A 26,718-nucleotide genomic window follows, 5' to 3' on the forward strand; every position below is an offset into this window, starting at 1 on the left:
ACCCCCCTCTCCTCCCCTTGAACCCCAGCCCCAGCACAGGCTTTTCCAAAGGAGGGAGGACCCGGGGCATCTCTGAGCATGGTCATCTCGGTGCTGGACTTCCCTGAGTGCCGGTTGTCTGAGGCCGTGTGCAGGGTGAGTCCCCCTGGCACAGCTCTGAGGTGCTGCCCCTGCCAGGCCCCACCAGGGTGCTGCAGGTGGCCCCCTTGGATGGGTGCACGCTGTCCTGAGCCCTCACTCCTCCCGCTGCCTCACAGCCCGCACCCCCTCTGCGCCCACTGCTGGGCACCGACCAGGGTGGGCCTGGCTTGGCCGGAGGCTGGTCCCACTGTCTGCGGCGTCAGTGGTGCTGACCAGAGGGCAGCCCTGCGTGCGCTCAGCCGGAGCCAGTTCCCCACCAGCCTCCCCTGCTCTGTGGTTTCTCCAGAGCCGCTTGCTGGACTCGCTGGAGCGAGGGCTCAGATTGGACGCCAGACCTCCTGTCCTTGCCCTGAGCTGAGAATCAGAGCCTGTCAGTCGGATGTCACAATAATTAGGACACCGAGCCTGAGGTCTTCCAAGCCAGTAACTTGCATCGCCAACGGACAGGAAGCACTCGCTCAGTTTTTAACTGTGTAGCAGCCCCGCGGGACCGACTGGGCAAGTCCTGTCATCACGACAGGCCCAGGAGCACCTGCCGCTGTGACATCCATGATGACTTGAGGATGTAACGCGTCAGGATTTTTTTAAAAGGACAACATTTAAAAATGCTTCAGAGTCACAGAGCCACCGCCTTGCCGAGATGCTCCTTCTCTACTCCAAGCTCGTTTGCGTGCTCCTGGCAGGACAGATCACTGCAAGGGCTCTCCCAATAAGAAACTGTCCTTCCAGGAGTGAAGAACCCCCCCTTGGGCGTTCTGTGATTTGCTCAGATGTGGTTCGAATCAATGATTCTATGTTCAGACATAGGATAGCCTTTTCCTTTCTAATGTGACCTGAAGTACTCCGACATTGTTTAGGGAAACATGCCTGAGCAGGTGGGTGGCGATGAGGCACGTTCAGCCGTTCCCCGCTCACCCCTCCACGAACCCTGCTACGGGCCATGCGGCGTCCATACCGTGCCATCCTGCCACGGTCCCAGGGGAGGGGTCTCCCTATTTTAGACCCAAGGGACTTCAGGAGACCAAGGCCGACGGAGTTTGGTGACTTGCTCGATTCAAACAGCAAGGGGAAGAACCAGGGCTTGAACCCCTCTCAGTCTGACTGGAAAGCTGTGCCCTTCACAATCCCACTGCACTGTCTTCTCAGCAAAGTACACCCGGAGCTGGGGAGCACCCAGAGCACCTGCACCATGGGGGAGGCCGGGAGCACCTGGGGCACCTGCACCATGGGAAGGGTTGGGAGCACCTGGAGCACCTGCACCATGGGGAGGAACACTGAGGAGCCCGTACCGAATCTGCACCAAAGTTTCAGAGGAGGAGCTGGATACGAGTCAGTTGGCAGACATGCATGTTCCAAGTTTCTCTAAGTGTTGTGCAGTGAGGTGCCAGCAGGTGAAGTGAGGGGGTGTTTTGTGCCCAATGGAGTGTGGGGTGGGGGCTTCTGTTGACATGAGTCAGGGCGGGCAGCTTGGAGGGGCTGGGTGAGGGAAAGCTGAGACAGAGCACAAGAGAGGTGTCCAGCCTGGAGGGGGGCAGGTGGCCCGGGGTGGGGTGTGGGTGCAGCCTGAGAGCCTGGGCATTGGGCAGAGGAGGGAGGAGAAGACAGCCAGGGTCATGCAGGACCCTGAGGCTCAGCTTGAGAAATCCGGGTGTTAACCACTGGAGAGTTTAGTGGTTGCTGGGACTGTGTGGTCATGTGTGTGTCCCCAGACCCCGCAGGGCAGCTGGCACTTAGTGGGCACTGTGTGAGCAGACAGCCACTGCCACCCAGAGCATCAGCCGGCACTGAACTTCAGCTGAGCCAGGCCCCAGGGGACTACCCAAGACACAGCCCTCGGCTAAGAGGGACTGGGAGACGTGTGCACACCTGTGTGTGTGAGCACGTGTGTGCACAGGTGTAGGGTATGTGTGCTTGTGCACATGTGAGAGTGTGCATGCCTGTGTGTACATGTGCCGGTGTGTGTGCATGGATGCGTGCACATCAGTCTGTGCATGTGTGCAAGTATCTGTGTGTGCGCATCTGTAGATGAGTATATGTGGGGTGTGCATGTGTGTGAGGGACATGAGAGTGCGTGTATGGGTGTGTATGTATGTGTCCATGTGCAGATGACTGGGGGTGTGAATGTGTACGTGTGTACATGTGCATATGTGTGCATGTGCGTGGGGGGACATATGCGTGTGCGTGAGTGGGTGTGTATGTAGGGGTGTGCACGAGCGTGTATGCGTGCACGCCTGTGTGGCAGAGGGCGAGGGCCGCGCTGGGGGTGAGGTCAGGGGCGGCGCACGGGGAGCAGGAGCTTCGCCGGGAGTCCTGCACTGACTCACCTGACAGGTGGTGAATCGGGCGAGTCCCATCTTGGCCGGACCGGGGGGCACGTGTGAGCCCGCACGGCGGGTCGCGGGGAGCCTTGTTCGGGTTTCGGGAGGGAGCCCGGGAGTGGGGAGCCCCTGCAGAAACTGCCACAGGCATAGCTCTCTGGGAAACCCCGGCTTCGAAGAAACCACCTCGAATTATGTGTCACAGTGAAGACCCTTGAAGCGCCTCGCACGGACGGACGAACGAGGCCCGGCGCGGCCAACGCGATGAGGCGGTGCGGCTGCCACCGTGGCAGGAACGCGGCCACGTCACAGCACAGGCAAACCCACGTGGAACCGATGCCGCCTCGCAGACGTCCGGCCGCGGGACGAGACCCAGAAGAGCTTACTCGGAAAGATGTAAATATTTTCACGTTCCGTCCATTCCCCTCTTGTTTGCACTCCCAGCTTAAACACGTCTTGGTTTACATTTTTCCCTTTCCACCCGGTAGAACGGGGGTCGGATATGGTGCCAAGGACGCGGTGGCACTGTTTGTCGGCGAGGTTGCGGGCCGTGTGTGCTGCTGTGTCACCTGCCGCTTTCCTCCCCCCTCCCCGGGGCCACCCCCAGCCCCCCGGTGAGCCAGATGCCACAGCGACAGCAGCCAGGCCAACAGGAAGCCGCCCAGGCCCCTCCCACACGGGTAAACTGAGGCTCGGTGATTGGGAAGAAGCAAGCAGAACCAAACACGAGGCGTCCTGGCTCCCGAGTGCCTTTGCCCGTGAGCCCGTTGTGCTGGCCAGGGCTCTCCGGCAGGACAGGACGGGCAGAGGGACAAGAGCTTTGTCACGAGGGCTCGGATGGCAGGGGCTGCTGAGGGCCGCCGGCCTGGGGACACCCGGCGGGGCCGGACACGCAGCTCCAGTCCAGTCCAGTTCCCGGGGCACGTGTCGGGTCCCACCCAGCGGCCGTCCTGGGGAGGCAGGAGGCCCCCCACCCCCCGGTGTAGGGCTGAGGCATTAGACACGGGGGGAGCTGAGGCGTTCCAAGTCCATCCCACACGCCCACGAGCCCAGCGACAGTGACCGGGGAGCCCGCCTGCGTGCAGAGCCATGGGGGCCCCGTGGACGGGCGCTGTCCTCATGGAGGGACACATGACCCGCACCCCTTGGGATCCCTCCCCTAAGCCCACCCCCACGGCATCCCCGGGAGAAATGAGGCCAGAGGAAGCTGCCCCCTGCAGGCCAGAGGTGGCTAGGGCCCCAGGGGTGCGCCCCCTGCTCGGGACCTGTTCACGGGGAACCGTCGCCCCAGAAACACACAGACGCAGCTGCGCTCTGTAAGGAGCGTCATAAATATGTTTCTGTATAGTTAGGATACAATAAATAGCCGGTACAAAACACGGAAGACGGCATGAGGCCCGCTGCCGTCCGGGCTGCGGGAGGGGGCAGGGTCACCGGGGGCGGTGGGGAGGCCCCGCTGGTTCTGAGGTAAACCTTTGTGTGAGCTTTTCCTTGAAAGACAAATCCCTGCAGGAGGCGCAGACTTGCGGGGCAGCGCCGGGCTTCGGGCCGGCCGCCGGTCACCGGGGCCCAGAGGCGGACGCGCGTCCCCGGCCGGTGCGGGTCAGCCCGTCCTCAGCCTCAGCACGCGGGAGCGGGGCTCCTTGGCGCTGGAGTAGACGAGGTAGGAGCCGGCCGCGGTGCGGAAGGCCTCCCAGTCCCTGCAGCCGAAGGTCGGGAGGCTGTGCACGGCCACGAAGCCCTCGTAGCCCTGCCACCTGCGGGAGACACGCCGTCAGCCGGGCCGCGGGGCCCTGCACGCCGGCACCTGTCCAGCCCGCCCCGTCCCCCGCTCCCACGTGTCCCTGGGCTGCCCAAGCTCCCCTCTGCCCGCGCCATGCTCCCCTCTGCCCGCGCCATGCTCAGCCTGCAGAGAGGGAAACTGAGACCTGGAACGGGCACCCGGCCCTCAGACCCCGCAGCGCCTCGTGTCCAGCCTGGGTCCTGCCCTGGCCCACAGTCCCCTGCAGGCACCCCCAGCGGGTCCCGGTTGTGCCAGGTGAACCGCAGGGGCCGAGCCTGGGCCTCCCCGCTCCCGGGCCGGTGTTGACAGTGAGCCCCTGTCCCCAAACACAGCTGTCAGCACACGGGCGGCCGCCCCCGGCCCCCCACGATCTGCCCCCCCATCCCGCCCGTCATGCGGCCGGCAGAGTCCATGGTTCTAGGCTTTCCCCGCCCAAACGGACCCGCAGCGGGTGGTTCATTCTCAAGGGGTGGAGCCCCCGGGGCGGCGCCTGGGCCATAGGGTGAGAGGGTTTCCCTTGGGGCAATTGTCCCGGCCGCTTCCCGGGGTGGCTCCCGTCCTGCCCACGCCCGAGTGCCGTCCTCCAGCTTCCAGAAAATGACTCCTCGTGCTGACTCACGGTTTTCATTTTCTCCCCGTGATTCCTGTGCCTACAACTCGCCCATTTCTCTAAACTAAAACAATCTTTTCTCCACTTGCACGGGTTGCTTTATCCGCCCCGTGTGTGGTCAGTCGTTCTCTCCGATATTGAATGCAAAGCCTTTTCCGCAGAAGCCCCGAGGTTTAGGGAGTCACCCGGCCCCTCTGCCGCCTGCTTGGAGGAGGTCGCGGCACCGGCACCACGTGGCCGTCAGGGCCCTCTTAGCCTTTCTGTTGATGTTTCTGCTGTTTCCGTTTTTTTTTTACGCTTAGATTTTCAACCCCTGGGAAGTTCATTTCCATGTAAAGTATGAAGCCAGGCAGATCGTGGTCCCCGTCCAGACAGACGGGAGATGACATATTTTATGAGGTAACACGTAACGGGTCGCTTCCCCGTTGACTGAGTCACAGCATTTACCGCGTGACACGGCTGCGAACCGCCGTCTCTCTTGGCCCGGCTGTGACCACACCTGCCCGCCCACGTTCGGTGGGAACCAGCTGCGGCCTCCACGCTGCGAGGGCCGCCTTCGCTGTTCTTCCTTTTCAAAGTCTTGGTGGCCACCTCTGAACACGCGGTCTTCCACACGAGCTCTCCAGCTACTTCGTCACGTTGAAAATTCCACTTTCTACTAAGTCAGGAAGTCGGAAGAGGATCGGGGACGTTTCTAGTGAGACGGGGAACGACCGGGATTGTTGGAGAAGAGGTGAAAAGCCTGGTTACCCCGGTGGCCGCGGGGGACACCGAGGCAGCTGCTCAAGAGACACCACTGACAAGGAACGGGGCCCGGGCGGCTTTGTAGCAGAGTTTAAGCCAACGGCAAAGAAAGCAGGTCCTGCATCTGGACCCTCTCAGTCCGCGGGTGCGGGTGCAAGACTCTGCACCTGTATTTATAGGTTAGGATCCAGATCAAACGGGATAAAGGTAAGTCCCCAAAGAAAATGCCGTTCATGCGGCGCCTGACTGGCGCCCTGGGGTCCCGGGATCGAGTCTCACGTCAGGTTCCCTGCATGGAGCCTGCTTCTCCCTCCGCCTGTGTCTCTGCCTCTCCCCCTCTCTCTGTGTCTCTCATGAATAAATAAATAAAATCTTAAAAAAAAAAAGAAATAAGGAGCAAAGTTGCTTGTACTCATGGATGTAATTATACCCCTAGAAATTCCACGAGACTCTTCTTAAAGAAAACTAGCAGAAAAAAAAAAGCAGAACTGAGATGACAACGTGGTTGGGCAGCTAGATGCTAAGGTTAAGTCATGACGAGCGGCTGCAAGTGGAAAGGAGAAGATCCCAGGTGCTGTGCTCTCGAAACCGGAAAGCCTCCCAGAAGCGAATCCAGGGCCGTGGCCCAGCCCGGACGAGGACCTGGGAACTTGTACTGAAGCGCACGTGGCAACGGGAGGGAGACACCACCGCACTCCTGGACGGGATCGCTTAGAAAACTGCCAACCGTGCTGGAAGCCTGCACACCTCCGGCCGGAATCCAGACCTCTGAGCGCCCGCGTGACCGGCGGGGCCACCTGGCCGACCTCGAGGCGTGACCCAGGCTCGGCTTGCGACCCCCGGCGGCTGGTGGTCGCCTGCACGGAAGGTGAGCCCCTCCCCTCCCAGGTAAACCCAGGCGGCGAGGAAGGGACAGCCTTGGGAGGCTCTTTACCTGTAGATAATACTGTTTACGGAGAAGGTGTTTCCATCAAAGGAGTTTGCAACCACCAGGAAATAATCTTCTCCCACCGAGAAAAACTCCCAGTCGAGAGCGCTGCGGAGACAGGGGAGCAGAGGTGAGCACACCCGGGCACGGGTTCCGGCCGGTTCTCCTAATCCCAGGACTCAGGGCCCCGTGGCAGCCCAAATCCAGGGCGACTTTCCTGCACAGTGAACTGGGTCCACTCCAGGGAAATGCGTACCAGTCGTTGCCTTTTTTTTTTTCAATTTTAAAATTTAAATTATAAAATACAAATAGCATGATATGTGCCGTCTTGACCGTTTTCACGTGGTTTGGTGGTGACAGGTACGTCGAGAGCGCTGTGCAGCCGTCACCGGCGTCCATCTCCAGGCCTTCCTCACTCCCCCAAACTGAGTCTCTGTCCCGTGGAGCACGAGCCCGCCCCCCCAGCCCTGGCGCCCCCACCCTACGCTCTGCCCCTGACGTTGAGCGCTCCAGGGACCTTACGAGTGGAATCACACCGCGTGTGTCCTCGGTCTCACTGAGCATGGTGTCCTCAAGGCCCGCCGTGCGGTGGCCTGTGTCACTGCCCCTCCCTTTCAGGCTGGATGACAGTGCACTACGTGGAGGGACCCGTTAGCTGCCCACCATCCATCCTTGGACGGTGGGCTTGCACACGCACAACGCTGCTGGGCAACGAGGGCGAAATCTTACAGTTTAAAGAGGTTGAAGTAGGGGCACCCGGGGGATCAGTGGTTGAGCGTCTTGCCTTCGGCTCAGGGCGTGACCCCGAGGTCCTGAGATCGAGTTCCCCATCAGGCTCCCCACACGGAGCCTACTTTTCCCTCTGCCTGTGTCTGCCTCTCTCTGTGTCTCTCATGAATAAATAAATAAAATCTTTTAAAAAAATAAAAAGAAAGTGAGCCGTCTCGCTGTGAGTTCCCGCTGTGCCCCCAAAGCAGGTGTATTTCTGTTCAGAGCCACGCCCTTTGGTCAGAGGTCCATCAGCGGGCGACGGCTGGGGTCACCAGAACGGACCCGCCCGCATGATGGACTACCGATCGGCCGTGAAAGGCAGCGAAGCGTTGGCGGGCGCTCCTACGCCGAGGAACCGTGAGGACCTGTGCTGAGTGAGAGCAGCTGGGCACCGGGGTCGCCTCCCGCGGGTTCCACGCACACGCGGCGTCCGGAGCTGGTTGCTCCGTGGAGGCGGAAAGTAGGCTGCTGGCTGCCGGGGCTGGGGCGGGGGGAGGCGTGAGCGCCGGCGGGTGGGGGTTGCTCCCTGGGCTGGCCCGAAAATGTTCTAAAATCACCTGCTGGTCGTGACACATATCTGCACTTTTTTTTTTTTTAACCTGCACATTTAATAGAAAATCGCTGACTTGCAGCAAACAAAGCACGGTGTCGGAAGGAAATTAGAGCCAAGGTTCCAAATAGCAGCCCCAGAGTCAGCCCACAACCCCCGGAGGCCACATCACACCCCAAGGGCAGGGACGAGCCCTCACCGCTGCCGCCACCGCGTGTGGCTCTGGGGATCGCGCGCGGCCTTCAGGCGCTGGCTCCGGGGATAGCCCTCCCGTGCCCGCCCTCCCGGCCGCCCGCCCCAGGCACACCTGCACGTGGGGATCTCTTGGAACTTGACGAACGCCTGCGCGGTGACGTTCAGCTCGTAGATGACCGAGTTGACGACATAGGAGTCATTGTGCACCTGCGCCTCCACGTCGTAGCTGTGGCTGTTGGCCACAGCCAGGAACACCCTCTCTCCAATGCGGAACACTTCCCAGTCGGCGGCCCCGAACGTCTGCGACAGACAGAGCGAGAAGGAGTGCGGGGTGGGGGGGGCCGTGCGGGAACAGCGACCCTCAGGACGTCCCGGTGCTGCTTCGGGCAAACAGGGTGCCCCCCCCCCCGCCTGGCTTTGCCCCCTTCCCGCACGAGTGTGCCCTCACCCGGAGAGATCATCCCTGCAAAGTGCTTCTTGGCCTTCTGTGCCTTCCCCCAGGGCTCCCGTCCTGAAGGTGCAGCTGCTGAAACACCTCCTCCAGGCAGCCCTCCCTGCTCCCCCCAGTCCTGGCTCTGAGCTCCTGAGCAGCCTCTAGATATGTGTGTTTCTGGCCACAGGCCGCCCCTGGCCCGAGGCTTTCCCTGGGCTCCATCAGCAGCCCCACCTCTGGGCTCCCGGGTGCTGCTCCTCTGGGAATCACGTATCACCCTCAAGGAGGGCAAGGGGCGCACGGGCTGCGCTTATGCATGAATGGCGAGCCCAGGAGCCCTTGCCCCGACCCGGAGCCGCATGAACGGGGCCCCCACGCGGACCCACGAGGAGGAGGTTCGTGTCCAGCCTACAGCCAGCATCTCAGGGGTTCTGGTGGGGCCGTGCAGGGCGGCAGAGAGGTCGGGGGGTCCAGATCCAGGCCCCGACCTGAGCCCTCAGGAGAAAGGACGGGGGCAGAAACACATTTCCCTGGGGAAACGGGGGGGGCACGGGGGGGCCTTCTGGATGTCCCCACAGGAAGGCGGCAGATGGTGTGGGTGGCGCAGGAGGAGAGCGTGGCTGCTCCCTGTGGCGGGGTCTGCGGCGCGTGTCACTGCCCCCGGGGAGCCCGAACCACAGGGAGTGGACGCTGCCGGGCTCTCGGTTCCCGTGTCAGCAGAGACCCCGTCGGTCCCCGTGGGCTGCTGATGGCTGCAGAAGCTCCAGCGGCACACTGGCATTCAAGTTGTCTTTAAATGTTTGCCCCCCGACTTTCAGCTTCTGATAGCGGCAGAGGGACGCGGCCGGCCCCCCCCCTGCTGATGGCAGTTGTGAGCGGGACTGTGCGGGCCACCATGCGACGCGACGGTTCTGGGGAGTGGGCACTGGAGGGGCCGCGACCCCCGAATGAAGGGAATCACGTGCATGGGGCGCCTGCTTATCCGACCTTTCCTCTGAGGACTGTCCTCACCGCATGGCGCGTGGGCACGGCGCTCGGCGGGTGCGGCCGGTGACCCGGGGTGGGGGTCCCCAGGTGAGCCCACGAGTGGAGCCGGAAGAGAAGGAGAAGAGGAGGAGAGGGAAGGAAACGCTCAAATGCACGAGGGCTAGAATGTTTCCAAATGCGGTTGAAGACACCAAACCACAGATCCGAGAGGACCAGAGACCCAACGCGTCCCGTTCCGGGAGCTGACAGAGAGGACGACGTGGGAAGCCTAGAGGGGATGGAGAAGACATGTCCCGGGCTGCACAGCGCGGGGACAGCGGGGCAGCGACACCCGAGACCGAGGAGGCTCGGCGTCAATGGCAAGACGTCCTCAGAGTAATCGAACGGCAAACGTGTGAGCCCTGAATCCCAAAACCGGTGAAAACAGCTTTCGCAAGTGAAGGTAAAAATAAGGTCATTTTCAGAGAACAGTGACAGAAGGAATTGCCAGGGAGCCCGATTTCCAGGACAGGCTGGAGGCGGCGGGAGTGCGGGCGGCCAAGCGGCCGGGGCAAGGGGAGGCGAGCTCGGGGCGCACACGGACCGCGGGGTGTTCGCAGGTCGCGGGGCTCCTGTGACCAGAAGCCGCGTGAGGATACACACGCACACAGCACCCGATGGCCAGGCGGGGACGCGGTGTTGTCACGGGCTGTCATTCCTACGTATCAGTAATGACGATGCAAAAAAAATTAAAAAGAAAAAAGAAAAAAGAAAGAGAAAATGTGGGCAAAAGACTTGAACAGGCATCTCACAAGTGAAACTACAGAAAGCCAGGAAACCGGTGGGGACGTGTCCGCGGTCTGCAGTCCCCGGGGAATTACAAGCTTAAAGCACCCGAGACACCACTTCACACCCAACGTGTAAAACCAAAGGTCCTGGTGAAAGCAGACGTTTCCCCGCATCTTGGATCCTCCGCGTGGCCAAGGCGGAGCCAGAGGACGCGCTTGCTCCGCATCCAAGCTCCACCTGCCCCCGGAGGGAGGGGAGGGCGGGGTGGGGTCCAAGGGCAGCCCTCAGCTTTCCAGCTGCCCAGAGAGGGGCCCGGGATATGGGGCCCGGGATCCCTGCTCCCCGGCCTCCCCCGAAGCAAGAAAGAGACGTGCTTTCAGGACGTTAGATCCGTCGAGGCACATGCTTTGCCGGGTAGCAAGTCCTGCAGCAAGCTGAGGACAGGGAGTCGCCCCGCACCTCAGAGGGGGCATCCCCGCCGGCCGCTGTGCCCCCGACACCGCGACGCTCTCATGCTGGGGCAGCAGGTGGTTGTTAGCACCCTTCCCCCCCCGCACATGTCAGGGTCACGCTCAGGGCCAGGCTCCAGGAGGATTTCCATTGCGTGAACTAGGGCCTGGGCCCGGGGACACAGGGATGCCCACAGCCCCCCAGTGGGCAAGCTGGGGACCGGGCTGCCTCCATGGGGACAGGTCATCCCTGAGTGGCCCCGGGTGGTCCTGGCTGGGCCAGAACTGGCTACATGGCAGGGGCACCCCGGGCCGACCGCTGCCTTCCTCCCTGCTTCCCAGTGCCCAGTGAGGCCCGTGCCTGAGGGACACCCCACATCCCTGACCAGCCACGGCCAGCCTCACGTGCCTGCCCCTCCTCGGCACATCTGCCACCTGCTGGGATGCCGCTGTCCCCACATGCAAATCCAGGATGTGCGGCCCAGCCCACCTGCTTGGCCCTCGGTGGCCTCACTCCCTGCTTGGCCAACCTCAATCACAGGCAAAGAACATTCTGCCGTCGAGGTGGCATTTTCTCCAGGCCCAGCAGAGGGTGCCATTGCCGTGGCCCAGCAGGCCTGGCCCTACTGAGACGTCCTGGCCCTGCCTAGTCCAGCTCTAGAACGGGTCTGGCCCTGTCCAGAGGGGACGGACCGGGAACTTCCGGCTACAAGAACAAGACTCACCAGGACAAGGACCAGGGGACCAGGACACCTGCAGGTCACTGACTCCACGCGGGCGCCAGGAGCTGGGCTAGGGCTTTATTGGATTAGCGTGTCCTCTGCTCATGTGGCTCCATGAGGTGGCACCGTCTGTGCCCTGGGGCCGCCTCACAGCACCCGAGCAGGCTCACACACACTGGGGTCCACGGAGCCTTCAGCGTCATGCGCTCTGCGGCTGCTCCCCGGGACAAGTGCTGGGGGCCCACACCCGCGAGGGGTCACACGTGGCGGCTCTGCGACTCCTGAGAAACCAAACAGGAGTCGTCAGACCGACAGACCACAGGCTCCCTCCAACCCTGTGCTGAGGAATCCACGCGGCTGAGAAACCGCAACCTGTAAGTGCACAAGCCTGCACACATTCACGTACACACATGCACAAATGCACACACAATGCACATGCCTGCATGCACCCTCGTGCTCCTGTGTACACACAGTTGCACCCACAATGCACATACCTGCATGCACACTTATGCACCTGTGTACACGTACCCACACCCACCTACACATGCCTGCATGCACACTCATGCACCTGTGTACACACACCTGCACACACAATGCACATGCCTGTATGTATACTCCTGCACCTCTGCACACACACCTGCACATGCCTGCATGCATCCTCATGCATCTGTGTACACATGCCTGCACACACAAAGCACACACCTATATGCACACTCATGCACCTGTGTACACATGCCTGCACACACAATGCACATGCTGCATGCACACTCATGCAACTCTGTACACACACCTGCACATGCCTGCATGCACTCTCATGCACCTGTGTACACACACCTGCACACACAAAGCACACACCTGCATACACACACATGCACCTCTGTACACGTACCCACACTCACCTACACATGCCTACATGCACACACACACACCTGTGTACCCACATGCACACGTCTGCATGCACACGTGCACAACCTTACAGTACAAGTGGCCAGCAGGTGGCCTGAGGAGAGCATCTCCCTAGCTGCCAGGCTTCCTTTGGGTGCCGAGGCACGCGACCTCAGACCACTCACTCGTCACGGAGGGGCGTACAGCGGGGGGTGAGGAGGGGCTGTGGAGGATCCGGAGACGAGGCCAAGGGTGTGGCTGGAGCAGGAGGCAGGGAGGAGCACTCAGGTGCGTGTGGGCAGAGGGGTGCTCATCCTGCCTCGGTGCCGCGTGCCCACCCGATACAGCAAGTACGGGGGTGCCTCATTCGATTTGAATTCCAGACCATGACTCTTCAGTCTGTGTGTATCCCACCCACTACTTGGGGTGCTTTTACTAAGAAGTTATTCACTGTTTACCCAGAATTCAAACTGAACTAGGCATCGGGGTTTTATCTGGGCGGAGGGTGGCAGGGACCCACGCAAGGCCGAGGCCGCGGGCCGCCGAGGAGCCCTCCTCCCACCCAGAGGAACAGGGCCCACCCCTGAGCCCTCAGCCAGAGCCCAGGCTCTTCTAGCTCAGAAGTGAGGGTGGGGACAGCGCGCCTGCGGCGGCACCAGCCCGGGCAGGGGGTGCGGGCCCTGGGCCTGCTGCAGGAGGCCCCGGTTCTGGGTACTTTAGGGACTCATCAGAGAGAGAAGAAATCCCCACATCAAACAGCCCTGCCAAACCCTGCCTGGCACCGAGCAGGGCGGCCAGGCACCTGCTGGGCTGGGCGCCCCCCCCCCACGGAATTCCCCTGCCACCCGCCCCAAAGCCCCCGGCACAGTGCCTGGCAGGCCGCGCAGGCACAGGGCGACGGCACTTCTGGGGCTCGGCAGCGGGTGCACCTGGAGCCCCCGACAGCCTCCCTCCCCCGAGGGCGGGGCTGGGGGGGCTCCTCTAATCAGAGGATCAGCTGCTCGGCCAGGAGGCCCTTGGGTTCTGGCTTCCATGGAGCAAAGAATCAAGGCCTGGGAGCGCCTGGGGGACAGGATGGGGAGGTAGGGCGTGCTGCCGGGAGGGCAGGCTGCCCCCCAAAGGGCCGGGGGGGGGGCCGCTGTCCTCAGGTGGGCAGCTGGCCAGGTGGGCGAGGGTCCCACCCGACCCAGGAGGCTGCAGGGGGCGGCGCCCTCCCTGGCCGACTTCTGGATGCCCCCCCCCCAGGCTCCTGCCCACTGAGCAAACAGAAGTCCCCAGGAGGAAGCCCCTTCCCAGGGCCGCCGGGCAGTGCTGACCACCCAGGGGCGCTCCCGCACCACCCAGCCCACGTCTGTGGCTCCCAACACCCCCCCCCCGCCCTGCTCCCACTTCCTGCCTGCACGCGTACCCGCTTGGTGGACACTAGGTTTCCGACAAGCCCCCAGTTTCGCCCGCCGACCTGCTTCCCTAGCGCTTCGCTCTCTCCCCCCCGCGTCCCGTGGGCACTCAGCCAGCCCCTCTTGCCCTCGGTTGTCATTTCCAGCAGCTCGTCTCCAGGACAATCAACCCTGACTCGGCCACCTGCCCCCCTCCCACGCCGTGACCACAGGCCCCACAGCCAGTTAAGAGCTCAGGGGGCAGAGATGCCAGTAGCTGGAGGCCGGACTCCCCGTGGACCGAGGCCATGCCTTCCTGGACACACCCAGCTCCGGCCTCCTTGGCTCTAAGACTACGAGGCCAAGTCACTGGGGCCTTGGTCTCTGCCGTCTGCAGGAAGGTTCTGGAATTCCTGGTGGGAGAGGTGGGGAGATGCAGAGGGTGGGGCTGGGAACGTGCCCGAGGGTGAGCAGCCCGCCTCCCCCTCACACCAGCCACAGGCCTGACCCTGTAGGGCCAGGGCTTCCTGGTGACACCCCCCCGCCCCCTACGCCAGCCCAGCCCCCCAGCAAAGGCCCCTGTGAGGTCAGCTCCTCTCCATCACGTGTGCTTTCAGAGCACCCGGCACAGTAAGGCGATGCCAGGGCCTAGAAGGATTTGAACACAATGCAAAAATGCTGGCAAAACATGAAAGTGGGGTTCTGCGGGGTCTGACACGTCACGGAGCCGTGAGGAGACGGCAGCGTCGAAGGGAAGGCCCCTGGGCAGGGTGCGAAGCTCTGGCCATCCCGGGCCTCCATTGGCGGCCTGCAGGGCTGGGGGGTGGTGGTGACCCCGAGGGGCCGGGTCCTGGGTCAGCCCCGCCTGCAGGGCTGGGCACAGACCGGGGCTGGATCCTGGATCCCGGATCCTGCCTGCAAACGCGGAGCGGCCGCCACCTTCGGGCACCGCTGGCCCAGCGCCACCAGCGCCACCAGCGCCGCGGAGAGTGGAGTCCAGAACCCACCCCTCCCAGGGCCCCGGCCCACACCCCAGGCTCCGCCCAACCTGCGCCCCGCACTGGGTTCCCTCAACTCTCGCCTCCGTGTCCTCACTTGTGAAGCGGATCTGACGAGCGATCACGAGCCGCTGAGCAAGTGCAGCCGCGGACCTCCCCTCAAGTACCTCTGCAAACGCCAGGAACATCTCAGGGGACGCGAGAGAGGTTGCCCACCAGCGGCAACCCCAGGGCTTTGGCGCGAGGCCGTGGGGAGCAGGGCAGCCGTGCCCCGTCACAGGCGGGGCCCACGGCCACTGTGTTCTGCTTGTTGGGGAGCCCGGCCCGCTGTGCCTGCCCCCGGCACCGGGACACAGAGCTGCCCCCGCCTGGGGCCCAGGGAGACCCCTGTAATGCCTGGTCTGCACCGCACACCCCACTGGAGCTCTAGGAGGAAGATATGGGGCCCCTCCCTTCCTTCACCTCCTCTCGCCCTTGTCCCGCCAACGAACCCCAACATATGCACTCGGGGTCCGACCCCAGCCCTGGCCCCTGGACATCATCCGCAGGATGACTCTAGACTCAAGATGTGAATATCGGCGTTTATGGGGTCCTGGCACATCATGATGTCACTCTCGCAGAGCCCAGCCCTTCCCGGGGGGTTTCGGCAGCAGGAGGAGCTCGGAGCACTCGCCCCCCGGCCCCTGGGGACAGTCCCTGCATGCAGGTCAAGCAGCCCCTCCTCGGAAGGTGACCGCTCTTCCCGCGGCTCAGCGAGGCCAGCTGCTCCCTGTGGACGCCACGTCTACACCTCAGGACAGCACGTGCCCCACACGCCCAGTGTCCCGTGTGGCTCATGTGACCGGGGCTGACCCCGAGCAGCGGGGGTGACAGCCAGTGTGGCTTCCCGCCTCTCCTGGCCCTGACCGTGGCTCCGACAGAGCAGCCGCAGGGCTGAGGAGACCCGGGGAGCCTCGTGGGGCCACACACAGGATTCAGGCGGGAGTGGGCTCCCTCGGAACCCAGAGGGCTGCGGGAGAGGAACCCGCCCTGTGCCGCGTCCTGAGCCTCTCCGGAGCTGTCCTGGCGTCTCTGGAAGGTTCCGGTCTTCCCGTTGCCTCACAGCCAGTCCCGCGCGATGTGGTGTCCAGGGCCAGTGACCCGGCTGAAGGCGTGTTCCGGGCCCCCCAACGGCCCCGTTGCTCTCTGCTCCTGCGTCACTCCATCCGGATCTCCTGGGTGGATCCCCTCTCCCTCCCTCACCTTCTTGCTCCACATTCTAGAAGTCTCCCCCGCCTTCATTTTCCAGTGCGGTTGACGAGTATCTTCTTATATGGGCAGCGACCGTATTTTTAAGACCCGAGGACTGTCCTTTCATGGCACGAGCAGCCACTTTATAAACACGGAGTCCGCTTGGATACCTCTGACGGCGACTACCAGGCTTCAGCCTCCCTCGTGTTTCTGGGGCTGGCTCGGCTTCGTCCAGTGCGGGCGTGTGTCTACACTGCAGCCCGACTACCACAGTTTCGGGTCCTTTATCAAATCCCGGAGACCCCTCGCCGTCTGCCCCGTGACGGGTGAGGATGGCGGCGGGTGGCATGTGTCCCTGGCGGGCCGGGCCCCCGGGAGCCGCGGCACCTGCTCGCCGCCCCGATGAAGTGCCGCGAGGAAGAACAGCTTCCGGACCTGGCCTTTGGCTCCCGCGGAGGAGGCGGAGGATCACGGCGTGGGAGCCGCGGGGCGATGATCTCAACGTGCGCTCCGACCCACGGCAGGAACCGTGTTCACGCCAAACGCAGGCCACGGCCCTGCCCAAACCCGGGGTGAGGACCAGAAAGCCGCGGGCCACCCCAGTCCCACTCCTCCCGGGGGTCCCTCTCGGGAATCGGCAGCCCCAGGAGGGTCGTCCTCCTGCCAGCAATCTTGGGGTCGTGCTGCCTCCCTGCTCACATCGGGCCCCCTGGTCCCACCACGGCCCTTGGGAACCGGCTCCCCCGACGTGCTTGTCTCGCCCTGGCACTGCCCCGCCCCATGCACACTGGGCACGGCCGCCCTGGCCATAGCACGGTGCGGGCGCCCTCGCGTGCGGCTCTTGGCGGAGGCCGCCTTCCACCTGCGGGGCACCGCGACCCGACTGCCCTCCCGCAGCGGCCCTCCCCCTCGGGGGCTGGTCCTCACGTCCCTGCCCGAGGGAGCCGCCTGCCGCGGACCCTGGACCAGGTGCCCTGACCGCACTGCGTGCTCTGAGGGGTGCGGGGCAGCGAGTGGGTGTCACCTGGATGGCGGAGGGAATGGCCCGCGGAGGAGCCTGCGCTCCGGGACATCATCCCTCCTTGGGTTTGAGACCCGCCCTGAGGGCAGCCTCCGGGCCTCGGGGCCTCCGTGCAGGGGCTGCCTAGCAAAGCCCCCACCGCCCTCCCCGTTTCCCTGCAGACCCGACGGGAGGGGGTTCAGCGCGTTCCCTCCTCCACCAGTGACGTCGAACGCCAACGGGGTCCCCATCCCAAGGCTCAGGGAGCCCTCAGCGCATTTCTGCTGGGTGAAGGAGGGCCAGATAAACGAGCAAAGGGGTGTTCTGGAAGGATCCAGGGAGGAAGGCGTCGTGTTGGCGGTGACAGCCTCTCCATGACGATCCCAGCACGTAGAGGGAGTGCCCACAGCTCCATCAGGAACACAGGTGGGCTGCCAGCGCCAGCCCCGCCTCCTGAGATGGCCCGTGTGCACCCGCCCGGCCCCTGTGCGGCCTTCCAAGATCCTCGGCCCTCGAGCCAGGACCAGGGCCAGCACGATGGCTCCCCGGGGCGCCCAGCGCCGTCCGCCCAGAGAGATACTCGTGCCTCGCTCGACTCAAAGGTTTCACCGGCATGTGCAGCCAGCTGAGGGACATCCGCGTTCTGAGGGGAAGCGGACCGTGCTGCCCCTCCCCTGCACGCGCCAGGTCAGGGCCAGTTTGGGGCCAGGTCAGGCCAGGTCAAGGGCCAGGTCTGGGTCAGGTTGGGGCCAGGTCAGGCAGGTCAGGGGCCAGGTCAGGGCCGTCGGGGCCAGGTCAGGCCAGGTCAAGGGCCAGGTCTGGGTCAGGTCGGGCCAGGTCAGGAGGTAGGTCAGGGTCTGGTCAGGCCAGGTCAAGGGCCAGGTCGGGGCCAGGTCAGGGTCGGGTCAGGCTAAGTCAAGGGCCAGGTCAAGGGCCAGGTCAAGGGCCAGGTCAGGGGCCAGGTCGGGGCCAGGTCAGGGGCCAGGTCGGGGTCAGGTCAGGGGCCTGCTGCCCGGCTGCCCCAGGCAGGAGCCTGACACTCATGGAAGGGCCAGTCATTGGCTGAGGCCTGCCCAGGGGCCACAAGGCTTGCCGAGCCCCCAGCGCTGCCTGGAAAAGCTCTGTGCCAGAGGGAGGGCAGGGCCAGGGCACCCTCCCGCCTCGCTTTAGGGCTCCCCAGGCTTCACTCGGGGTAACAGGGAACACCTCACCCTGAGCCATACGCAGGGGGCAGTGCTCTGGTGGGGAGGGTCTGGGGTGAGGGTCAGGGGCCGGGCGCTTGTCCTGGTTCTTGGGGCCCCAGTCCTGTGTCCTCTGTCTCCCACTGCCACGCGGCCTGCTGGAGGCTCGACATGGGGGTCCCCCCGGCTTCTTACCAGGAAGGCCTGAAACAGCTGGAAGGAGCCAAGGAGCCAGACATACAGGTGGGAGTGCACCTTCGTGGACGTGCCATTGAAGGCGTTGGCCACCACCAGGAAGGAGTAGGGCCCCACGGTGAAGAACTCCCAGTCGTAGGCGCCCGATGTGGCAATGGTCTGGTTGGCCTCGAAGAGGCGGGTCCTCGGGTTCCACTTGTAGATGACACTGTCGATGTTGTGGTTGTCACCTGCAAGCCGAGCGGCCGGTGAGGGAGGGAGGCAGACGACTGAGGCCCTGCAGTGGCCTCGGTGCAGCCCTGCCCTGGCCCTGCCCCTGCCCCAGGCCCTGGGGGTCCCTCCACGGCAGTCATCCCCCTGGCCACCCCCATGCTCCCTGCCCCTGTGCCCAGATGAAAGTCCTCCCTGTGTCCCTTAGAGACGGGACCCCACCCTCCCTGCCTCCCCTCTCACACTGCCCAGGACCCCGCAGCTCTCGCCATCACCCACAGGTCAGGCCTTCACACCTTCTGTTCCTCTACCCAGAAGCCCTGTCCCTACATCACTCTCCCTGGAGCCCCCCTGGCTGGGCCAGCCCCTCCCAGGACACCCACTTCCCAAGGAGCACTGGTTAGCAGGCCTCTGGGGTCCCCCTGCCCAGGAGCGGGGGGACAGGCGCTCCTCCCCAGGCCCCTATGGAGCTCCCTGGCCCGTTGGGGCCGAGGCCTGGCCAGAGATGCCCTCCAGGGCCCGCTGCCTCCGACCCTGCCCTCTCCCATTCCCCGGGAGGGGCCAGCTGTGCTCACGCAGGCCGTCGCTGGGCCAGAAACCAGCCCCCTGGCCTCTGCCGGGCCTGTGCCCCTGCACCCCCTGCACCCCCTGCATCACGGAGCCTGCGTCCAGAAGGCAGGAGCCTGTCCCCAAGGAGACAACAGCCAGCACCGACTCTCCAGCACGGCGTCCCCACCACCGTCCCTCTGCGGGACCTCGGCTGCCGGGCAAGCGCTCGCCTCCACACCGATTGCAGCCAACTCCTCCCACGAGGAGGCCAGTTACTTAGTTGGTTGGTCTGTTAGTTTGAGATGAGGCGGTGTGTGCGGCCAGGTGGCCCACGCTCCCATGACCCCCGTCCTGGGTGCCCACACACTGCCTCTGTCTCCCCACCTGGACGGGGAGAAGATGCTCAGGTGCCTCGGCCCGGGACGCCGCTGTCAGAGGGCCAAGCCCGGAGACCCGGGCCAGGTGCGGTTTATTGCAGTCTGTTAACGGGGTGAAAGCAGGCCCTGGGGGGTGCAGGGGGTGCAGGGGGCGCCCCCCGTGATCTCCTCCCGCGCAAGGCCGCAGCCTACCTTCCCGGTGGTTGGCCACGGCCAGGAAGTGCTCCCCGGCCACCTCGAAGGCCTCCCAGTCCCGGGCACTGTGGGTGGGGACCCGCTGGTACGGCGTGAACCTCAGCTTTCTCTGGCTCCATTTGTAAATGACGGAGAACTCCTGACCCTTCTCATTCGGCTCAAAATTGGCCACGGCCAGGAACACCTGAAACACACGCCCGCGAGCCTGGTTCCTGCCGTCTGTGCCCGGGCCGGCGCTGAGGCCACCGAGCACCCGCGTCCCTGTCCGCCCGCCCCGTCTCTGCGGATCCGCCCCTAACGTGTCTCTTCGCCGGCCCGTGGTGCCCAGACTCAGGGACGCTTCATGCACAGAGTGGTCCTTGTCCCCGGGGTGAGCAGAGCGCCCCGGGCCGCCTCCGCTGGGAAGCACGCGCCTGTCGCGTGGCCGAGTGTGGCCGAGTGTGGCGCACAGGTGCCCGTACCTCATCAGCATTTCTTTAAAAACAGACAAAAAACTCCCTTCCCGTCCCCTCCCCTCTGAGGAACCCGGGGCCAAGCCGGCTGGGCGCGGGGCGGGGGGGGCACACCCGCGGAACACGGAAGCAAGTGTGCGCTCAGCAAGCCCCACACCTGAACGGGGACGGGACAGACCTGCCCCACCTTGTTTTTCTGAATTTCCTGGTATTTCTTTGATGGGAAGTCAGCATTTTTTGTAACGAAAATGTTGCCAACCGGGGCACCTGGGGCCTTCGGCTCAGGATGTGACCCAGGGTCCTGGGATCGAGTCCTGCATCGGGCTCCCCGCAGGGAGCCTGCTTCTCCCTCTGCCCGTGTCTCTGCCTGTCAGTCTGGGTGTCTCATGAATAAATAAATAAAATCTTAAAAAAAAAAAATGTCGCCAACCAAAAGGCCAGAGCGCCGGCCAGCCATTCGCCACGCTGGGCTCGGGCACGGCTGGGCCTCGGTGGGGGCGGGGGGCTCTGTGAGCAACAGGAGCGCAGAGGCCTGTCCGTCCCGCTCCTGCTCATGCTCAGGTGGGCCCAACTGAGGGCAGGCCGCACCTGGCTCCGGTCAGCGAGCGATGCGGGGGGCACAGGAGGGCGGCCCCAGGACTCTCCCCCTGGGGTCCAGGGGGCAGGGGGCGCTGATCAGAGAATGTGTCGTGCTGGGGGCAGCCCTCGGCCCCATCCGGCCGTGGTTGCGCAGGGGCTGCCTGCGGGGGGGGGGTCCCACACCCTCACCTCCGGGCCCGGCCCCCTCCGTTTGGATACAGAGTCCGCGGAGTGAGTGTCTCTGTCGCCAATGATTTCCACGCTGTGGACCCGCTCCTGGGAGCCCACAAGCTGTTAATTTAGCCCCGATGGGTTACCTGGACCCGGGCGGCCGCTCGGGAACGGTCGTGCCTCCTATTTTGTAGGAAACCAGACTTCACATCCTGGACTTAGAGGCCCCGCTAAGTGACTGTGAAAGCTGCTTAGAACCGGAGCAGGACTTTGAAACCACGAGAAATACTTTCCCGACTACACGAGCAGAGCCAACGTCTGGACTCGGGGTTTTTCCAAGATAAAAAGGATTGAGAGGAGGAGGCTGGAGGGCAGCCCGGGTGGCTCAGCGGCTTAGCGCCGCCTGCAGCCCGGAGCATGATCCTGGGGTCCCGGGATCGAGTCCCACGTCCGGCTCCCTGCATGGGGCCTGCTTCTCCCTCCGCCTGTGGCTCTGCCTCTCTCTGTGTGTCTCTCTTGAATGAATAAATAAAATCTTAAAAAAAAAAAAAAAGAAAGTGGCTGGAAGCAGACTTGCCTTTTTCCCGATGGTGAAATGTCGCCAGGACTGCGCTTGGTGCGTGCGAATGTTCTGGTACGAGGCGAACTTTCCGTCCGTCCACTTGTAGATGGCAGACGTGGCCTTCCGGTTGGCGGCTGCGACAAAGAGCCCGGCCTCCGGGATGGCAAAGACCTCGATGCCCAGCGTCTCCGAGCTGGTGAACAGGCTCTGGTACTCCTCCACATAGTCCAGCTTTTCCTTGGCTGGTGAGAGAACCGTGCAGCCCCGGTCACGCCGCCCGGAACGGAGGCTGCCGGCCGTCGGGGAGCGCGACCCAGGCCCCAGGCCCCAGGCCCCGAGCCCCGAGCCCGAGCCCGAGCCCCGAGGCCGCGGCCCTGGCCCCCGTCGGGGCTCTCCGGACGGCGAGCTGCCCCGAGCGCGTCTCACCCGCACACAGAGGCTGGCAGAGGGGCCCTAGCGCCTGCGCGGGTGTGGGGTGTGCGGGGGCCCCGTGACATGACGGGGTGGCCTGGGTTCCTCCTCCGCGCTTCCCACGCTCACTGCTCGGTGCCCGAGGGACTGGGCTCCAGGCGGGTGAGCGGCGCTGGAGGCGGCTCCCGATCCCCGCGGGCGAGGGTCCCGAGCACCCTTGTCCCCACGCGGGAAGGCCCCGCGGGACGCACTCGGGAACGACGATCTCCAGCATCTAGATCCCAGGGGCACACGCGGTGCCACGAGGCTGCCCCCTCGGGGCCTCGGGGACTCGACCCGGACGAGGGGAGCGCAACAAGCCCGCCCCCCACGTGCTGTGCCCAGAGGACACACGATCCAATGAAATCGTGCGCGGGCCTGCTGTCCTGGGGGGCCGCTCCCTATTCCCAGGTAACCCTGACTCCCGGGCCGGGGAGCCCGCCGCCCGCCTCACCTGCTAACACGGAGACCCACTCGCTGCCCACACACAGGAACAGCCCCTTCCGGCTGGCGTCAAACCAGAACTGGGCGTCCTCCGCTTTGGTGCACGGGGGCCGGGACCCCAGCGTCACCTTCAAGTCGGTTTCTGGGGGGAGACAAGGACGGTCCAGAGTACAGGAGCTGGGCGGTGGCCCCTGGCCCAGGCGGTCCTGCCTTTGCCTCTGCGTGTGGGGCCCATGAGGACACACGGGTCTCCACGTGGCCCCGGGGAGGGAGCGAGGCCCCCACACAGTGGGACGGACGGTGCGAGGCCTCCCTGCTGCCTCCCCCCCACTGTGGACCACGGCCCTCCTTCCGTTGGAAAATCCTTGGCCAGGGGCACCTGGGAGCCTCAGTGGTTGAGCGTCTGCCTTCAGCTCAGGGCGTGACCCCGGGGTCCTGGGATCAAGTCCTGCATCGGGTTCCCTGCAGGGAGCCTGCTTCTCCCTCTGCCTGTGTGTGTGTCTCTCTCTGTGTGTCTCAGGAATAAATAAATAAAATCTTTAAAAACAAAAAGGAAACAAGAAAAGCTTTGGCCGTTATACAGCTGCCCTGCCCTCCTCTCAGACCGGTCACTCTGTGGTGCCAGTTTACCTAAGCTTGGTGGTTGCCCAGTTCTTGGCGTCTGACCCCGTCCTCTGGTGGTCACACCTCCTCTAGGGCCAGGCCCACTCATCCTGAAGATGCTGCGCAGCCGACTTACAGCGACGTGGGTGCTGCACCCGACGGCCAGCGCTGTGACCAGAGCACCTGGGCCGGATGCAGCGCCCAGTGGAGGCCTGGGCTCGCACTCCTGCCTCCTGCCTCCTGGAGGAACTGGACAGATGTGGCAAATTCCCATTTAGGGCCTGAAAATTTTCTCTGTGCGGGGAAATTCTCTTCCTCTGTGTCTCTTCTTTTACTTAAAGATGATTCAAAATTGTACTGTTAACTAAGGAATCATTCAAAATCGTACTTTTGCTATAAAATTATTCAAAGTGTCATGACAATAAACTGCGTCAATTTGTAGACCATTTTCTCCAAGGTTTATTTATTTTAGGGAGAAAGAGAGAGAGAGCGTGAGCACACATGGGAGCAGGGGGAAGGGAAGGAGGGAGAGAGAGAACCCCAGACTCCCCACTGAGCACAGAGCCTGATGCAGGCCTCAGTCCCACGACCCTGAGATCACGACCTGACCTGAAATCAAGAGTCGGCTGCTGAACCGACTGAGCCACCGAGGCGCCCCAGTCTCTAGCCTCTCCAACGTGAGCACATAAAGAGCTGTAGCCGGTGCTTCTGGAGTTTGGAAGCCACCCCAGGACTGGACCGTGAGGGCCGACGCCCTTGAGGGGCTCCCCTGAGCGGGGAAGCATGGCCAGGAGGCCCGGGAGGGGCGGGCTGAGGGGTGGTGGGAGAGATTCGGCTGCTCCAGGGGCTGCATAAATTACATAAATTACATAATCGGTCCAAACTGTGACTTAACGTGGAGAACCCGCAAGCACACACTAAGGAGAGCCGCGAGGGCACCCTCGGAGGTCAGTTGGATAATCACCCCCGTCTTTGCTACCAGGGGAGGTCGGAAAGTGACAAAGCTCTTGGGGTCTGCCGTCAGTGCGGGGCAGTGGGTGGCTTTGACCTACTAACCATAGGGGTATTTCAGCACCTCATTATCTTCTGGCCTCCCCGAGGGACCTTGCAGGACAGGGGGGATGGACAGGACAGCCAGCTCGGCACTCCTGCAGGGACAGAGCCTCGGGGTGGCGTCCGAGCCGGGCAGCAACACCAGCTGCCTCACCAGGCCCTGCAGAGAGAGGGACAGCGTGTTTAGAACCTCACTTCCAGAGAGGACCTGGACCACTGGGCTCACTCAGCCTGTCCAGAGCCTGGGGGCCAGGCGGGAATGGGGATGAGGGTCTAGCCACCTCGAGCGCTACGAGAGAAGAGTCTGCTCATTGGCTGTGGGGGTGGGGAGCACTGGAGCAAGGGCGGAGAACTATACACCGTTCTAAGGTAATGAGGTCACAGAAGGGGTTTTCCCTATGAACCAACCTCGGGTGACTGGGCTGCATTGCTCATCCATCCATCTGTCCATCTGTCTGTCCATCCACCCATCCATCCATCCACCATATGTCCTTCCATCACTCACCCATCCACCCATCCATCCATCCATCCATCCACCATTTATATGTCCATCCATCTGTCACTCACTCATCCATCCATGTGTCCATCCATCTAGCCCATCCATCCATCCACCATATGTCCATCCATCATTCATCCGTCCATCCATATGTCCATCCATCCATCCATCTATCCTTCCATCTGCCACTCATCCATCCATCCATCCATCCATCCACTATATGTCTATTCATCACTCATTCATCCATCCATCTGTCCATCCATCCATCAATCCATCCATCACTCACTCATCCATCCATGTGTCCATCTATCTAACCCATCCATCCATCCATCTACCCATCCATTCATCCACCATATGTCCATCCACTCATTCATCCATCCATCACTCTTCCATATATTCACTCACCCAACCACTCATTCAGCCATCTGTCACTCACTCACCCATCCATCCATCCATCCATCCATCCATCCATCCCTCTTCTGTATGTTCACCCACCCACCCATTCAATCATCCATCACTCACTCATCCATATGTCCACCCGCGCACCCCTCCAGCTACCCATCTATCCATCCACCCAAGCGCGCCATCCGTAAATATTCACCAAGCACCTGCCATGTATCAGGCATGGAGCTAGGCACTGGACAGAGCAGGGAACAAGAGCCCCTACACTCATGCAACAAGGTCCTTCACCTGCACTCTAGGGGAGAGATAGGAAATGAGCAAATGCACAGCTGGTCTGAGGGCCGTCAGGGCTACGGGGGAGAAGACAACCAGGGGAAGGGGCTGGGTACAAGTCTCATCTTCTCTAAGTGGCAGGAGAAGGTGTCCATGGAAGGGGACATGGAGCAGGGCCCTGAGGGTGTAGGGTGTGAGCCGCGCTGGCAGTGGGGCGAGTGTGCCAGGAAGAAAGAACATGGGGAAATGTGCCTGGCAAGAACGGGGCCCTAGTGTACTCCAGGGCTCCTGGTCCTGCATGGCACGCACACCCATCTTTTGAATCAGAGCGTGAGGACACCAGGCCTGTAGTGACAGCCCCTCTGTGAGCGCTGCTGTTGGGAGGCCAGACAGGCAGCCCCTTCCTTCCTTACCGTGAACAGGCCTTTGGTCCTCTTCCGGCTGCCGATGAAGAATCGGGCTCCTCGCACCGACAGGGTGGCCGGGAAGGGCACGTCGGCCATTCTGAAAACAGTTGAATTTGGTTTTAGGGCCGTGGGGAGCAGGGTCACGGCCCGTTTACACAGAAAAGGACAGGGAGAAGCAGCACGTGAGGGGTCTCAGTTTCCCGGGGCGACTGTAACAAACTACACGCTCATCGTCTGGGCTCAGACGGCAGGTGGTCCAGGGATCTGGAGGCCAGAAGGGTGAGATCAAGGTGTTGCAGGGCCGTGCTCCCGCTGGAGGCTCCGGGGGAGGTTTATCTCGGCTTTTCCAACTTTTGGGGGCTTCTGGTCTTCCCTGGCTATAGCACACGTCACCCTCCCCCCCACCCCCCACTGCCTCTGTCTTCACGTGGCCCTCTCTGTGCCTCTCCTCCTCTTATAAGGACCCCAGACTCTGGACCAGGGCCTGCCCTACTCCAGTACGACCTCAGCTTCACCTGATCACACCTGCAAGGACGCCGTCTCCAAGCAAGGTCCCATTCCCTGGTTCTGGGGGACCTGCATCTGAGGGATGCTCCTTGCCCCAGGACAAGAGTCTTCTGCAAAAGTGTGGCTGCAGAGTGGCTCCTCCATCTCTCGGGAACCTCAGATGGCTCAGACTGGCATTGGGTCCCCCGCCTGCCCACCCTCCACCAAGCCTGGGGGGCACAGATGACGTCTGGTGAGGAGGGATCCTTGCTGGTGGCCTGGGAAGTGTTGGAAGATGTGGCCGGAGCTGGGTCTTGACTCGGACATGGAAGCTGAACCCTTGGGGTGGGGGGGCACGGTGGGCACATGCTGGAAGGGACGTCCTGGCCGGAGCCTCTGGGGCTGATGAACCAGACATGTGCTTTCTCCTACTGCCCCCTCCTGCTCCTCGGTGCCATATCCTCCCGTAAGATCACCTGCTCCTTCCGGGCTTGCGTCTGGCTGCAGCTGGCCATGGTGAGGCCAATCCTGACCGCCATCCCAGGATCCCCTGTGCTGCCACCAGAGCTCTGATCACAAGGGTGCCCTCCGTGGCTCCCACAAGGCCTGGAAGCCTGACCGCAGGGCCCGGGTTCCTCCTTGGCCACCAGTGGCTGCAGCCCTGGCTCCTTCCATCCCCTTCCTTGGCCCCTGCACGTCCCCATCAGAGAGCCTTCCCCCTGCTGGGTCCCCACTGTCATCACCC

The 26,718-nt window shown here is 63.1% G+C and overlaps 1 protein-coding gene across 1 annotated transcript in view; it reads right to left on the reverse strand.

The window, feature by feature from the left end:
• Window positions 1–3,756: 3,756 nt before the first annotated feature.
• The window catches only part of TSPEAR (thrombospondin type laminin G domain and EAR repeats), a 187,920-nt gene continuing 164,958 nt past the window's right edge, over window positions 3,757–26,718 (reverse strand). The window contains exons 4-12 of the mRNA XM_077879407.1: window positions 25,494–25,584; window positions 23,913–24,069; window positions 22,264–22,395; window positions 21,375–21,601; window positions 19,593–19,779; window positions 18,265–18,494; window positions 8,153–8,340; window positions 6,531–6,632; window positions 3,757–4,216 (exon numbers count right to left, since the gene is read on the reverse strand). Of these exons, the coding sequence (XP_077735533.1) occupies window positions 4,063–4,216; window positions 6,531–6,632; window positions 8,153–8,340; window positions 18,265–18,494; window positions 19,593–19,779; window positions 21,375–21,601; window positions 22,264–22,395; window positions 23,913–24,069; window positions 25,494–25,584 (1,468 nt within the window). The 3' untranslated portion in view covers window positions 3,757–4,062. The remainder of the gene's footprint in view (window positions 4,217–6,530; window positions 6,633–8,152; window positions 8,341–18,264; window positions 18,495–19,592; window positions 19,780–21,374; window positions 21,602–22,263; window positions 22,396–23,912; window positions 24,070–25,493; window positions 25,585–26,718) is intronic.

This window comes from Canis aureus, chromosome 30, assembly GCF_053574225.1.
Source record: "Canis aureus isolate CA01 chromosome 30, VMU_Caureus_v.1.0, whole genome shotgun sequence".
Taxonomy (NCBI): Eukaryota; Metazoa; Chordata; class Mammalia; order Carnivora; family Canidae; genus Canis; species Canis aureus.